This window comes from Ammospiza nelsoni, chromosome 1, assembly GCF_027579445.1.
Source record: "Ammospiza nelsoni isolate bAmmNel1 chromosome 1, bAmmNel1.pri, whole genome shotgun sequence".
NCBI classification, from domain to species: domain Eukaryota; kingdom Metazoa; phylum Chordata; class Aves; order Passeriformes; family Passerellidae; genus Ammospiza; species Ammospiza nelsoni.
The window spans coordinates 15,018,893-15,033,014 of NC_080633.1; the positions used below are offsets into that span (position 1 = coordinate 15,018,893).

Below are 14,122 nucleotides of genomic sequence, written 5' to 3' on the forward strand. Positions count from 1 at the left end.
AGAAGCAGGAATAGCACTGTTGTGAATAGCTGCTTGTGCGAAAATCACCTGGAAGGTAGGGGACTCTAGAAATAATATAACAATATGAATAGAACAAGTGGTGACCCCGATGTGATAGAAGGTAGGACAGCTGAGACCTGTGGCAATTTGAGAGCTGGGACTCTAGAAATATAACAACAAGATGTGATAGAAGATAGGACAGCCAAAAGCTGTAGAAGAACATGGTCTTTTTGAGTTGAGGAGCTGTGACAGCTAGGAGCTGTGAGAATATGGCCTTTGACAAGGAGCTGTGTGTGCTGTAAATGGCCTTTGAGTCATGTGGAAATATGTGTGTTGTACATGGCCTTTGAGTCATGGGGAAATGTATGTATTGTACTTGAATATCTATATTGTATTTGAATATCTGTAAGTAAAAGAAAAGGGGAAATATAGTATGAGTCTCAGTAAAATATGTATTATATAAGTGGCCTTGCCCCGATCCTAGTTGTTCTAAATGGGCTGCAGCTGTGATGTCCTTAATTGGGTGGCAGCTGTGGCTAATAAAGATAACTGGGATAAAAAGGGGTGCGTTGGCTGGTCAGGGAGAGCCTTGGAGGAGCCTTGACAAAGAAGCAGGAGCAGCACTGTTGTGAAGAGCTGCTTGTGAGAAAACCACCTGGAAGGTATGGGACTCTAGAAATATTAATTCAACAAGTTAACAGTGAACAAAACAATTCCCAGGTTCCCGCTCAATCCATGAAAACCCATCTTTTCTTGAGCCCTCCTGGTGCAAAACTGTTCATTCACTCTCCCAGATGCCATGTACACTGCAGTATAGAGATGCTGCATTAAACATTTTGACATCACCTACAATTGTGTCTACTGGCTCAGACACCTCCAGCACTTGTTTTTTGCCCCTGACATCTTTAGTACTTCACAAATGTTGGAAAATAACTCATGATTTTCATACCCATCTGTGCTCTCCAAAGGAGTCCAGAAAGCAGCCAAACAATTCAGTGATTTTATTTTTCAGCCATTTGTGAGACTTTTTCCTCTTGATTTCCTACTGCTCAGCACAGCCAGCCACTGGCCACTTGACACAATAAGCTCTGAGCAGAGCCTTGGGTAGCACTTGAACCAGTCTGTTGAGCAGTTTTATTTACTCCTCAGAGCCCCAGTGATCTCAGTAGCACATTTTTGCCACCAGTTCTTTGCAGTATACTAGAGTGGACAGCTGCTCACTATTTGCATATTCTGGCAAAATCACAGAATATTCTGAGTTAGAAGAAACCCATAAGGATCATCAAGTCCATCTTTTAAGTGAATGGCCCACACAAGGATCAAAATCCACAACTTTGTCATAATTAGCACCAGATGTGATTTTTTTTCCCCCTGAAATAAAGAAGCAGAGAAGAATACCATGGATAAAACTAATTTTTTATCTTCCAATCCCTAAATTTCACACATTTTTGGCAGATCACGACCCCTCTGGCATTTGCTTTTACTTTGCATGGTGTTAATTTTTTAGCATTTTTAAAGCCTTGGCTTTCTGGTGGCTTTCTTCTTTCCTGGCAGTATTAATATTATATCTTGATTTGCCTGTTGAAACATATAGTCCCTGTTGTCCTTATCTGGATGTCAAAATTATTTAGCCACCATTTCATTTGTCCTGTGCTTGCTTTCGATGGAGCTGCTTGAAGCAGTAGTCTGTCATTTCAATCTCATTTTCCAACACCACTAAAACAGTTTTACAATTACAGCTGTGCCAGCATTAAAAGCTTCTGCTAAAACAGCTGTTATGAGACTGCACCCTAAACCACTGCACTGCCCAAGTGGAACACGGGGTTGAATCACAGGCCACACTTGAGTAAACTAGAATCATTCCTTTCTTATTCCAAAATGCAGCTAGAAAGCAAGCAGAAGGAAAGTGATCGAAATTATAAACAAGTTGCAGCATTGCTGGTTAAGTTAACCATACAAAAACAAGAACTGGCCCAAGCTCCAGTAGCCACACATAAAGGCACAGTGCTTAGAGCTCTGAGCCGCGAGTTGATAGCTTGTGTTTCCCAACACCTTACCTTCAGAAAGGTGTCGAATGGCACGCTTTTTCATTTTTTTTAATCGGTAATTTCCCAAGTACCTATTTTAAGGGGCACTCTGAAATACCAAGAGCATGCTCCGAACACCAGCAGGCTCCGGCCAAGGGATTTGGGGAAAGCGACTTTTTAGCTCGGAGCGTGTGTTAGCACCAGACAAGCCCACTCATCACTTAGTGACTTCCACTGCTCTTGGCAAAGCTGCCAGCAAGAGGGATAGGAATCCCTGTCTGCCCAGATTCCCCGCTGTCCCCACGCGTGGAACCAGGCAGAGAGGTGAGCAGGAGAAGAGCTCTCTGGACAAGGGCTGGGGTCGAGCAGCCTTTCGCCACCGCCAGGAGCGAGGGGGCCGCGGGGCAGCCCCAGCCCCGTCCGCACCCACCGGCCCAGCCCGGCAGCGGCCGGCCCGCGGGCAAACCCCGCCAAATAAGGCGCTGGCGGGCGGCAAGGAGGGAAGCGGGCACCGAGCCCTGCCTCAGGAACGGCTCTCCCGTCCTTGCCCGCCGCGCCGCAGACGCCTCCCTGGCCCGCTTGACGGCAGCGGGGAGGAATGTGTTTCCGGGGCGGGTAGAGCGGAGCGCGGACCTCCCCTCCCCTCCCCCGCGGGCCGGGCTCCCGCAGCAGCTCGGAGCAGGCGGCGGCGGGCAGCCAGCCAGGAGCGAGTCCGAGCGTCCCGCCGCGCCCAGCCCAGCCCTGCCCAGCCCAGGACGCCGCCGCCGCAGCAGCGAGCCGGGCGGGCCGGAGCGCGCCCGCTGCCCGGAGCCATGGCCGAGGTAACGGGAGGACGGGCGGGGGTCGCAGCCGGCCGGGAGTGGGATGAGCGGTGCCTGTGGCCGCCCCGGGGCTCAGCGCCTCGGGCGGGCTCCGGCGGGCGGCGCGGGACTGCGAGCGCCGCTTCCCGCGCCGGGAGCCGCCGCCGCCCCGAGTGCGGGTCCCTCGGCGCCGGTCCCGGGCGGAGGAGGGGGCGCCGCCTCCTGCCGTGCCTGCCCGGCGCTGTGGGCGGGAAGGTGTCGGGCCCAGCCTGCGGCTTCCTGTGGCGGCGGGACGGCGGCCTCGGGCCTCCCGTGCCGCCGGGGCCGGCCGGGCCTTTGTCCGGCCTTGGCCCTACCAGCGGAGTAGCGGCCGCCCCGGGCAGCGCCCCGAGCCCTCCTCTCCGAGAGGCACTGAAGCCGTGCGGGTGCTCTGCCCTGTGCCCGCCGCCGCCTCCCGCCGGCGATGCCCGGGACGGGGGCAGCACTCGGCTGGGAAAGTTTCGGACTTCTTCCCCGGAGTGTGGGCGAGGGCGGGCGGCCGGAGGGGGACGGTTCCTTCTAGGGGAAGCGGGCTCTGGAGTTACAAGAATGGGAACGAAAAGAGTGAGGCAGTGCAGGAACTGAGTACCCCGGGTTTTGACCTGCACAAATCTGCAGAAAGCGAGCCCTGAGAGCGGGGTCTGTGCACTTTGAATGACGGGATGGTCGCAGTGCAGCGTTTGCCTGCTCGATCCGTCCAAACTGGCTCTGAGCCTCTATAGTTGCTAAAACTTGTGTCGGGATGGAGTGGGAATGCGAGGCCGCTGTACCGTGTCCCACATGGGGATTTCTGAAAAATCTTACAGCATTACCGCACTGCTTTGTCTCCTCTTATTGCCTTCAGTTACTGGTGGTTGGAAGGAAACATGGAGCGATGGGAAATTCATTCTGACTCACTGTTCAGGCCCATGTCAGATGTCTTTATGTTATGGAATAAGGATCTGACTGCCTGTTAAACTCATTAGGTAGTCTGTGACTGTTTATGAAAAGAAGCTGATCAGCGTTCATGTTTGCTTCTTCATTTGTCCTTGATAGAATACAGCAGTCCATTCATGCCAGCACATGTGCACATAGCTGTTGGGTGAAAAATGTTGATTTTTCTGGTAGATTTGCCATTGCTGCTACAGTCCTATTCATGCCAAGGTACACAAACTTTCAGGAGTAACGATTGTCTCCATTTAGATTAGTGGAACCACTCACGGCTAATGCTTCTTGTGTGCTAAAGCGTTGAAATTAAGCAGGACCCTACGTATGTGGAAAAAGATTTAAATAACTTGTACTCCTGGCACGCAGATCATTTGGTAGGTGATGGTAGCAGTGTGAGGAAAATCAGTTTTGAGAAATGAGGCAGCTTGGTGGCAGTGAGGGGATTTTGTTGTTCTTGGTTGTTTGTATGGGCCTTTTTAAAGTAGTATTATACTACTAGAAGGATGTAAATTAGACGAAATTAAGCAAGACTAAGAGCAAAGACATTGATTGTCCACATCCATCGCAGCGATGAAACCGACAAAACCGATGATTCATTCTCCTGTCACAAAAAGTATTACTTGCCTCTGGGTAATGATTAAGTAGCATTTTGCAAGCTTGCCTAAGGCTCTATTTATAAGGGTTGCAAAAACAGTGAGCCATTGGCAGTAGATTGGCAAGACAAGGCAAGTTTAAGATGTGAACACCTTCAACTTTTGTCCTTTTCAAAGATGTCTCAGCTGAAAGGTGAAAAGCTGACAGGCATGCATAATCTTACGTTAATCAAAGTTGGAGCTGCTAAGTGCTGTATCTGTTTGCCAGCCACATGATAAATGAACCATATTTATTTCAAAATGAAATGTCAGCAGTTAAAACTCTGTTGTTGTCTGTGGGTGCAGCCAGGGAGCTCATTCTGCTGTCTTTCTTCAGGCGCCTGATCTGTGCCGTGTCCCAGTAAGGCCCACCCTTGTGAAGGACTGATTTGGAGGGATGCTTGTTTCTCTAAGAACGTGCATGAATTTCTGATGGGAGTGCAGAATTTTAGTGTCTTGTCTTGAGTATTTTAAATGACTCAAGTGGTTAGCCTTACACCACTTCCTTTGGGAAGTGAGTCCCAAAGCTGAAAAAAAACTGTCTGAGAACTTTTCCTGCTGTTCTTTCTTCCTGCTTCATGATTCCATTCCTCTCTCTAAACCATTCTCTGTATACCTCTCATTGGGTAGCTCTGCTGTAGTTCAGATTTGAAAAAAGCTTGTTTGCTGTAGCAATACTCAGGAAGTAGATATAACTGGGGTGGCAGAAAGGTGAACTTGGGGAGAGCCGTGCACACATGGGGTGGACACGTGCTGTGGCCTCCCTTGCCCTGAATACAATTCCCTTGCTGCTGCTGGTATGAGTGCCCGTCAGTTGTTTGTAAATAGTTGTCATGCCTGCCTTTCCACCCAGTCTCGATTTAGTTGGGTGATGTGATGCACGCTTTGCTTGTGGTTCTCCCAGCTTCTCATCGGTCTGCTACAGGCCTCCTGCTTGGCTGTGGCTCTTGGTGCTGAAACAAGGTGCTGATTGCTCCACAGGCTGTTAAGTACCTTGTCTTGATGGGACCCTTTGTAAGCAAAGGCTCTAGTTCCGCATCAGGCTCCCTTTCCTTTTAGTGGACAGCCATGCAGGGTCCCTGTTGTTCCTCTCCTGCTCGTGGTCCGAGGGCCTGGGTTTCTTCAGTGTGGACACGCTCATGATGCCTCCTGCAGCCTTTGCTGGTGTCCCTGTCACTGCTGCACAGGAGGTTTAGGGGTTTAATTCTGTGCTACTATCTCTGGTAGTTCTGCCATGGTGTAGGAAGTGGGTTTTGTGGAGGAGGTCTGGATGAAGCTTGCTGGCCATTGGTATACCTGACCTTCCTCTTCCTCCTCATTCCTTTCCAAATGTGTCTTGCACCCCTTCCATGTAAGGCAGACTGTTGTAATCAGTGAGGCATTGCTCAAATGAAGTTAAATCAGTATTAATCACTAGCTTTAAGATTGCTCATGCCACCTCATGAGGCACTTGGAAAAGACATTGATTAGATAGATCCAGAAAAGACAGAACCCATACTTAACAATAGCAGAACCTATTCTGCCTCCTTTGCTTTTCTAGAATGTCAAGTGATTTATTTTTTCCAACTTTTTTTTTAGGATGGCCAATCCCCTTGGCATCCTTTTAATTCTTAGGGGCTGCCATCAGCCCTCTGAGAGGGAATCCTTGTTGGGAGTGTCTTTTTTTCTTTTTTCCTTTGCCTTTTAAGCTGCATCTATTGGTAGAGCTCATAAAGCAATTACATAAATTTAATCAATCTTAAAAATGTAATTAAGGCAATATGTAGTTAGATTTATTTTTGAAGTGTCTTTAAAAAGTACTTGCCAGTATGTGTACTATTCCCCTATGACTAGATTTTTAAGTCAGCTGCTATATTCTGTGCCTGGTAAAAAATTTCCGGTCTCCCAGCAGCAGAAAACTCCGAGTTCAGTCTGTGTTTTCCTGCCTCTCATCTCCCATCTGTCTTTATATTGCTGATTCTTCAAATTGTTTCACTCATCCCACTCGCCTTACTTTGAAGTCACCTTCTAATAGCAGCATTCTCACTGCCACTTTACTCCAGGTTTTTCAGCCTTCTCCTCTGGTGTAGGTGTGCAGGGATGTTTTTTAGACAAACACATCTCAGACCTGTACATGACAATAAGTTGTTGTTGTAGGGGAGAGTTAGCTGTTTTTTTCTGAAGAGGATGTTTGTTTGCTTTTCAAAAGGGAGGGAGTATCACAGATTTGAGAACAGATAAATAGATGAACAAATTCAGTGGCTCTGTCTCCTGGACAGATACTAGCAATATCTGTGTGTGATTTAATGCTCCTTTTATGTCAGAAAATTAAAATCTGTTGGATAGTTCTAGTGCTGCTGACTATTGTCATTTATGGTGACAAATATGTTCTCCTTTTTACTGTCTAGTTCCTCCTTGCTCTGCTCTGTGGTGTATTGTGTTGACAACTTTCTATTAAGGATGATGTTTCTTGTCATGTGGTAACCAGAGGGGACCACAATATTGACCAGTATCTGTCAGTTGTTGTGGTTATGGCGTTTCTGGGGTAGCCTACAAAGCCATTTTTGTGTTCACCCACAAATGGGAAGACATATTCTATTTCTTTTTTTTTTTTTTTTTTCCTAATTTGTCCTGCATAGGTGTGGTCCAATAACCTGAACTCCTAAAACTGTAAGTCAGAATAAATTTATGACAAGACTTTTTCTCTGAACTTTTTTCTTTCCCAATATGTGGATTATTAGGGTAAGAACCAGTAAAAATATATATGGTGTCATTGAAAGAAGTGGTTGTGTGCTTTAGCTGTGTGAGTTTCTAGCCCAATGTATCTGAGCAGCAATTGTTGGGAATGTTATGCAGGAAATGAAGATTCTAACTTCTGTGAATGAAAAATGGGACCCTAGGCACCTTGTTATACATCACTAAATAATATTGCTTTTTTTCACTACTAAAGGTGCTCTCTTTAGCAGAATGTTGCTATTAAACATCCTGTGTTTTTGTGATAACCACCTTCTATTATTTTTCTAGTCTTAAAGTAATCAGAGTGGTTAGTGGACTTTGTAGGCTATTGTATTTTCTCATTAATGGATTGGATATGTTCAGAAAGATGTTAACAAAATTTGCACTTAACCAAGCACATGGTAGGGGAATTAGCCTGATGAGACTATAATATTAATGTTTTCTTTTGCAAAAGGTCATAGAATTCCTACTTGGAATCATCTTTGGGGTGTCACTGAGCAGAGGCTCTTTAATATTTTAGTGATTTTTTTTTTGTGCTATATCTTTTTCATTTCTCTTTACAGTCAGATGCAAAGTGGCTTATGAAACATGCTTTCTGTCTTAAAAGCAGTTTCATGTATTTCATTTGTTTCTTTTTCAACAGCAGCAATGAAATGCCATTAGTATTCTTGTGGTTTAATTAGAGGGGAAGTTTTGAGTAACAGAACTGAGTCTGGAATCCTAACTTTGTTGTTGCTCATAAGAGCTGAGAAGATATTAGTCTTTTCTTACCATCCTATTCATTCCTTTCTGTCACAGAAAAATGTTCTGCAAATATTTGTTTAATTAATGCAGTTCTCACATTTTGTCAGCAAATCATTAGACTATAAAAGTCACTTTCTCAAAAATTCTGATCTGTAAGACCATGTTTAAGTGCAGATTCCTCTTTATAATGCTCATAAACTGCAACATATACAATACCTAATGCCAGAATTTCCTCGCTCAAATGATTGGCATCATATTTGTAGTTCTCCTATTTCTGCTCTGGGTTTTGTATGAGATCACATACTTAACTTAGTCCTAGTTTTTACTCACTTAGTTTTAACTTCTGCTCTTGGTACATTCTAGTGTAAAAGCAGGAAGGGCTGTTGTTTGTATGAATTCTTGTTGTTTTAAACTACAAATTTCTCTGTAGTATTTATACTACAAAGAAGTACCTGCATTTAATTTTCTATTATAGCTATTAACAATATATTTTAAATTGTGTAGATACAGAAGTAAAAGCATTTTTGATGTGGAAGCTGAATAGAAGAAGAGAAATATTTCTTCTTTTCTCATCCTTTGTGGTAGAATGAATTATATATTGGGCTGAACTGAACTTACCCTCATTCAAAGATGACTGATCTGTGGTTATTTAAAAGAGAAGAAAAATAATTGTGTCAGATTAATTTAGAAGGAGTCAGTATTTCACTTAGGAAATGGTGATGAGTTAAGGTGGTATCTTGGATATCAGTGCATACTTGGTCTCAGGAAAACAATTCTGAGACTGGGATGGGTAGTTTGGCATAATCTTGCCCTTGAGGTAAATATTGAAATAAGGATGTGTCCATTTGGAAAGGGGGATAAGGTGTTACTCTGGTGTTTCTTAATTTTCTTTGGTGGAATTGTAATTTAATGTGTCTTAACATGTGCTTACCTTGGGCAGTGGCACCAAGAGCCACATCTTCCCCTGGTGCAGGAAGCTGCATCTGATCTGTCCTCATCTGCTCTGGGTCCTTGTAGGCTGGCAAGACCTGCTGGGAGTGATGTTCCACAAAGCAGAGGGTGCTCTTCCAGTGAGCACTGGGGTAACCAGAGTGTCCAGGAGCATCCTGGGGACCATAGGAGGTCATTTGAAGGACCTGGCATTCCAGTAGCTTGGCCAGCATCCTCCAATTCAGCTGCTTAAGTATTGAATTGGCAGCATCCAGCTCCACCTAGATCCTCAGGTGTTCCAAATCTTGGGTAAAGAGGTTTTGGATAAAGATGAGTACAACTAAAAGGAAGGCCTGTAGTGGAGACAGATATGAAAGTACGTCATCTTTTTGATGTTAAATCAAAGCACTCTCCCAGGTGTCAAAAGATGACACATTTTAGTATCTGGTTATCAATAAATTTGGAATAAATTTTGTATCAGGATGACTTCTGATACTGCTGACACATCTTTGAGAATGGAGTGGTGGCTGAAGGTTTTATGCTTGTCCAGTCAGCAAGTGAAATGCTCCCTCTTCTGCTAAGGAAAAGGAGATATGAGGAAATCTTTGCTATCACCATCCACAAGGTTGGCTAGGGTAAGCACGGTTGATGTGCTGCCAGTGAATTCTGGCTGGGCTTTTTTCTTATTACACTGATGTTTTATTTTCTTGTGTATTAGGAAATTAGTTTTAGTGGGCTTAGGAGAAAGTCAGTAATTACTTTCTCAGAGCTTCCTTCTGTGCTTTTGCAAGGTTGTATTTAGTGTGTGTTACTGTGCTGACTTTGTGATGCCGGGTGGAGATTGTCCCACAGCTGAAAGTCACGCTATAGCCCATCTGCATAGAATACAAGGCTTGACAGTTTTTTAATTGTCAATTTGCTGATTTGGGGGCAGAATAGATTAAAAATCTGTCTTTCAGTGACATATGAATATAACTTATGTGCATTTCCAAAACATTTGAAAGTGTAACGTTTTAGAAGGTAGCACTTGTTCTGTGTAGTTCAAAAATGGGGATGATTTTTTGTGTTGTTTTTGTCACTTATATGCAAATACAAATCAGTGTGAGAAATTAATGTACAAGAAGTTCAGTGTAATTTTTCCTGGGTGTGGACTTCAGCATAAAAAAGGAAACGGCAAATTTCCTTTTTTGGAAGAACATGCTGTACATACCAGCTATAGGTTGTTAAAAATCACTTAATAAAATCAATAAACAGCAACAAACATTTTTCCCTGTTTATGTGTTATCTCCCTCCACTACACGTTGTTTACACAAGTTTTCAAAAACTAGACTAAAATTTTACACAGCTATGTTACAGATATCTCCTTTCAGTGAAAAACTCAACTCCAGCTTTAAGGAGTAACTATACTGTGTGAGATTAATGCCAGCATTTTTGCCATTGCCAGCTGTCTGGTTTGGATAGTAATAAAAGAGTTTTCACAAATACTGCCTCTTTTTGGTGCATAATTCACAATACAGTTTCACTTTCTAAATGAAGAATATCTGTATTTAATATGATTAACATTTGTTGTAGCTGGAAGCAATTTTAATGCTATGTTGCTGCAGAGTTTAAAAACAAACTCACTAGTGATAACTCAAAACTCTGCAGCAGACAACTGCTTTTCAAATTTATCTGAATTTCATGTTTTGTAAAATGAATTCATTTTGAGCCATGAATTCAACTAAAATTGTGTTTAATTTTCATAGGAATGTGGTTCTGCAGCAGTTGATACCAGTGCTAGGTCTCAACTGTCCCTCCTGCCAGTAGCTGTGCAATTTTGCCATCCTGCTTGCATCAGCTGTGGAAGTTATAGGGCTGTACATTGAGTTATTGAAATAAGTGTTCTGGCTGAAAAATAGCTTGGCCAAAAAATAATTTTCAGCTAGGTCAGTTGTTGCAGGTGGGAAATCACATGCAAGGGACGTGCTTCAGAGCCAGGGAGGAAGGGGAAAACGTGCAACTCATAGAGAAAGTGTGTGCCACTGTGGCAGTCCAGAGATAAGATGGCATAAACTGCTGTGGAACCTCACAGCATCTGCTCGTGCCTGCTTCAGTGCTCTTCTGACTTGAGTAAACCATCTTAACTTGCTAGATCAGGTGAGAAATCACTCAGCAAGGTGTTATTGCTCAGCTTGTTCCGCTGGCTCAGCTAAGGGGCAAAAGTGTTTTCTGTAGTTGGCACCAGAGAAATGAAGGGTGAAAAGTGGGCAATTTTAGGGTCTGGAGAAGTTGAGCTGTCTCCTGGGTTCTCTAGTAGCAAACTGGTAGATGTACTTGGCTACTATGAGAAACCTCACCTTTTATTATTTTTTGCAGTGCTCTTAGAAGCAGCTTGTGGACTCCAGGCTTGAAATCTGCTCTGGAAGGCAGCATAAGTGTATGAATAGGCAGATTGTTCTGGCCAGAACTGCTTTTTTGAAGTACTTTGTGATGAGCTGGGTGGTTTTGGTTTTGATTTTTTTATTAAAAAGTCTTTTAAGGTTGAAGCTATTTTTTTCCCTGAGATTGATGAGGTTTTTGCAAGTGCTCAAATTTGCATCAAAATCTGGATAAAGTTCACTGTTTTTTTCAGTTTGTGCTTCTGCCTAGTCTTTTATCACTGCCATTGAATTAATAATCATCATTAATTATGTACACAAAAATATATAGCATACATATGAAGAATTAAATATATATAGAATTAAATTCTGTTCAAAATCTCATAGATACAGATTTATAAGGCTGTATGTACTTCTGTGGGATGACCAGTTTTTTATTGTTTCTACATGATCACTTTTGTGGACGCTGGCATTAAGAATGTTGAGGACAAGGGTTGTTCCAGTACAAGTCTCATTCTAATTGTGTTTGAATAGTGAATCTTTTTAAAAACTTGATGTTAAATATTTGAATATTATCTGTAAACATTATTTTATGTGCTTGCTATTCAAATCCTGAACTAAAATATGAACAAACAACAACAAACCTAAAATCCTTCAGTATTTTGTTCTTTGCTTCTGTTAATTTTTTCTGCCAACTAATTTATTCTGATAACCTGTAAAACTAAAATCAGAATAGTTCCTCAAATTGGCTGGGTGTGTTGCAGAGCATTTCTAAACAATTCATCCAAGATCAGCTTAGGGTGGTTGGCCTGACTGCCTGAATTTAGGCTGGTTCAGCAGCAGAGAGCCTTCAGTGTAATTTTGGAGGGCGGTCAGTCTGACAGCCACCTGCCCCTTCTTAGAAGCTGTTTGCTCAGCGCTCCTCTGCCCATGTGGAGGTCTGGTTTTCACTGAGCCTTACAGAAAGTGCCATTTGACACAGAGGGGAAAGGGATGGCCCAAGGTCCAAGTGGAGCTGGCTGGGATAGAGGTGAGGGAGGTCCCTGAGTTGTTAGCACAGGGGCAGAGGTTGCTGTTCTGGAGATGCTGCAGCACTGCTGGTTCTTTCAGCTGCAGTTTGCTTTCATCTGGGTTTTGGCTGCTGAAACTGTGCCCTGGGTGTTAATGATAGCTCCTGGTGGGTGAACTCTGCCATGTAAGGACAGACGAGTTTCCGCTGAGCGGTCTCTTTGTGGCGTGCCAGCTGCCGGCTTCCTGCAGTACCTGCGGCAATTGCCAGCAGCACGTTTGCAATTGTTTTTTCTTAAAGAAATAGATACATGAGACACTGCATTTACTGAAACTCTCTAGCTTTTTACTTAAGAACATACTTGCCTCTGTTCTGCTTTTACTTTAACAGAGAAGCTTGGATTAAAGTAAGTTTAGCCAGATGTTGTGATAGTCATGGAGGCAGCACAGCCTCGGAAGCATCAGTTACAGTCAGCTGTGCAAGAGCTATATTTATATGCTTAACTAAACTTTTCATTTCCCTGTGTGGATAAATGTGAGGTTTAAGTTGCACAAAATTAAATAGTGTCTTTATGGGAGTAGTAAGTGGTGCAGAGTATGCAGGAATTTAATACACATGGAACAGACCCCCATGTTTTCTACTAGAATGGCTTGAATTGTGGCATTCTTGATTGTAATCTGTCTGTGATGGAAATGCTAAATGTAGCCAAGAAGTCTTGTAGGCTGGAAAAAGCTATGTAAACAAGTTAAGTATCCAGTTCACACTTTCTCCCACCAAAAAATGGTGTTATATTTAGACTAGAGCGGAGATTAAGTTGTTATGGCAAAAACAACTCATGGTTCTAAAAGCATGTGAAAAGTACTGAAACAATAGATTTTTAAAATTTTGTTTTAATCACAGTTGTGTGAAGGGATGCTTATAATAATGAAAATCCTGAAATATTTGTAATGGAAAAAATGTCTGCTGATAACAGCAAGATTGAGTGCAGTAATAATTCTTATAAATTTCTGGAGACAACATGCTTTGAGTCAGTAAAGTTGTGATGCTCTTCCAAACATAAGCTTCCAATAGTTCATGGAAAAGGGATATCTTTGACAGTGACAGTTTTAATGGGAAAAAATGACATACATTTGTTATTGGTGCATATTGTTGTATATTTATCCTTAAAGAGGAAAGTTTCTAGCTCTGCATGTATAGAGGTGCTGTAGGTGTAGCAAACACTTTCAACCGCAGCAATAAAAAACAAAAAAAAGTAGCAATAGGCCTGGTGTGTTTCAGTGGTTTAGGCTTGGAGAGGTGCTGCCTTTGCAAGGTGCTTGCACACCAGCATAAGCAGCACAGGACATTGTTTTGTCCTTTCCTGAAATTCAGAGTTTCTTTGTATCCTTGTATGAATCCTTGGGTTCTGTGGGTGGGATGCAATGACATAGGATTTCATAGGCACAACAGTTTGAGAAATGTAGAGCAAGTTGTAGTCGCAGACTGGATTGTCAGGGATGTAAATGTTATAGCTTAAACAATGTATAAGCCATAGGTAATCAACATGTAAAGCACATTGATGTTTTAATGAGGTGTAGCTGCAAGTCTGAGTGCTCTGCTGGACAGCATGCAGAGTTGTGTTTCTCTCCTAATTTAGTGTTGAACTTTAAGCACAATACACCTGCTTTGTTAGTCTAATTTTCCAAAATATAGCTGTCAGAGTTCATGCTGTAAATTGCAGTTTGTGGATAACTGCCTGGTAAAAAAATTTAAATAAAAAGGAACATTTTTGTGAGAGAGTACCTGACTTGGCTCTTGAACTGTTTCATATATGTGGTCATCATGCACAGGTTGCTTGTTCTTGTGAGCTGTGTCAAAGTACTACCTGTCTTTCAAGCACTGAGATGCTTCCCAGAGTAACTCCTGAACTGTGGAATCTTGGCTTCAAATTATGATGCAACAG

General features: G+C 43.1%; 1 protein-coding gene across 1 annotated transcript in view; it reads left to right on the forward strand.

The window, feature by feature from the left end:
* The first annotated feature begins 2,686 nt into the window (after nt 1-2,686).
* The window catches only part of ITGB1 (integrin subunit beta 1), a 43,828-nt gene continuing 32,392 nt past the window's right edge, over nt 2,687-14,122 (forward strand). Inside the window, exon 1 of the mRNA XM_059467857.1 lies at nt 2,687-2,848. Coding sequence (XP_059323840.1) covers nt 2,840-2,848 — 9 coding nt within the window. The 5' untranslated portion in view covers nt 2,687-2,839. The remainder of the gene's footprint in view (nt 2,849-14,122) is intronic.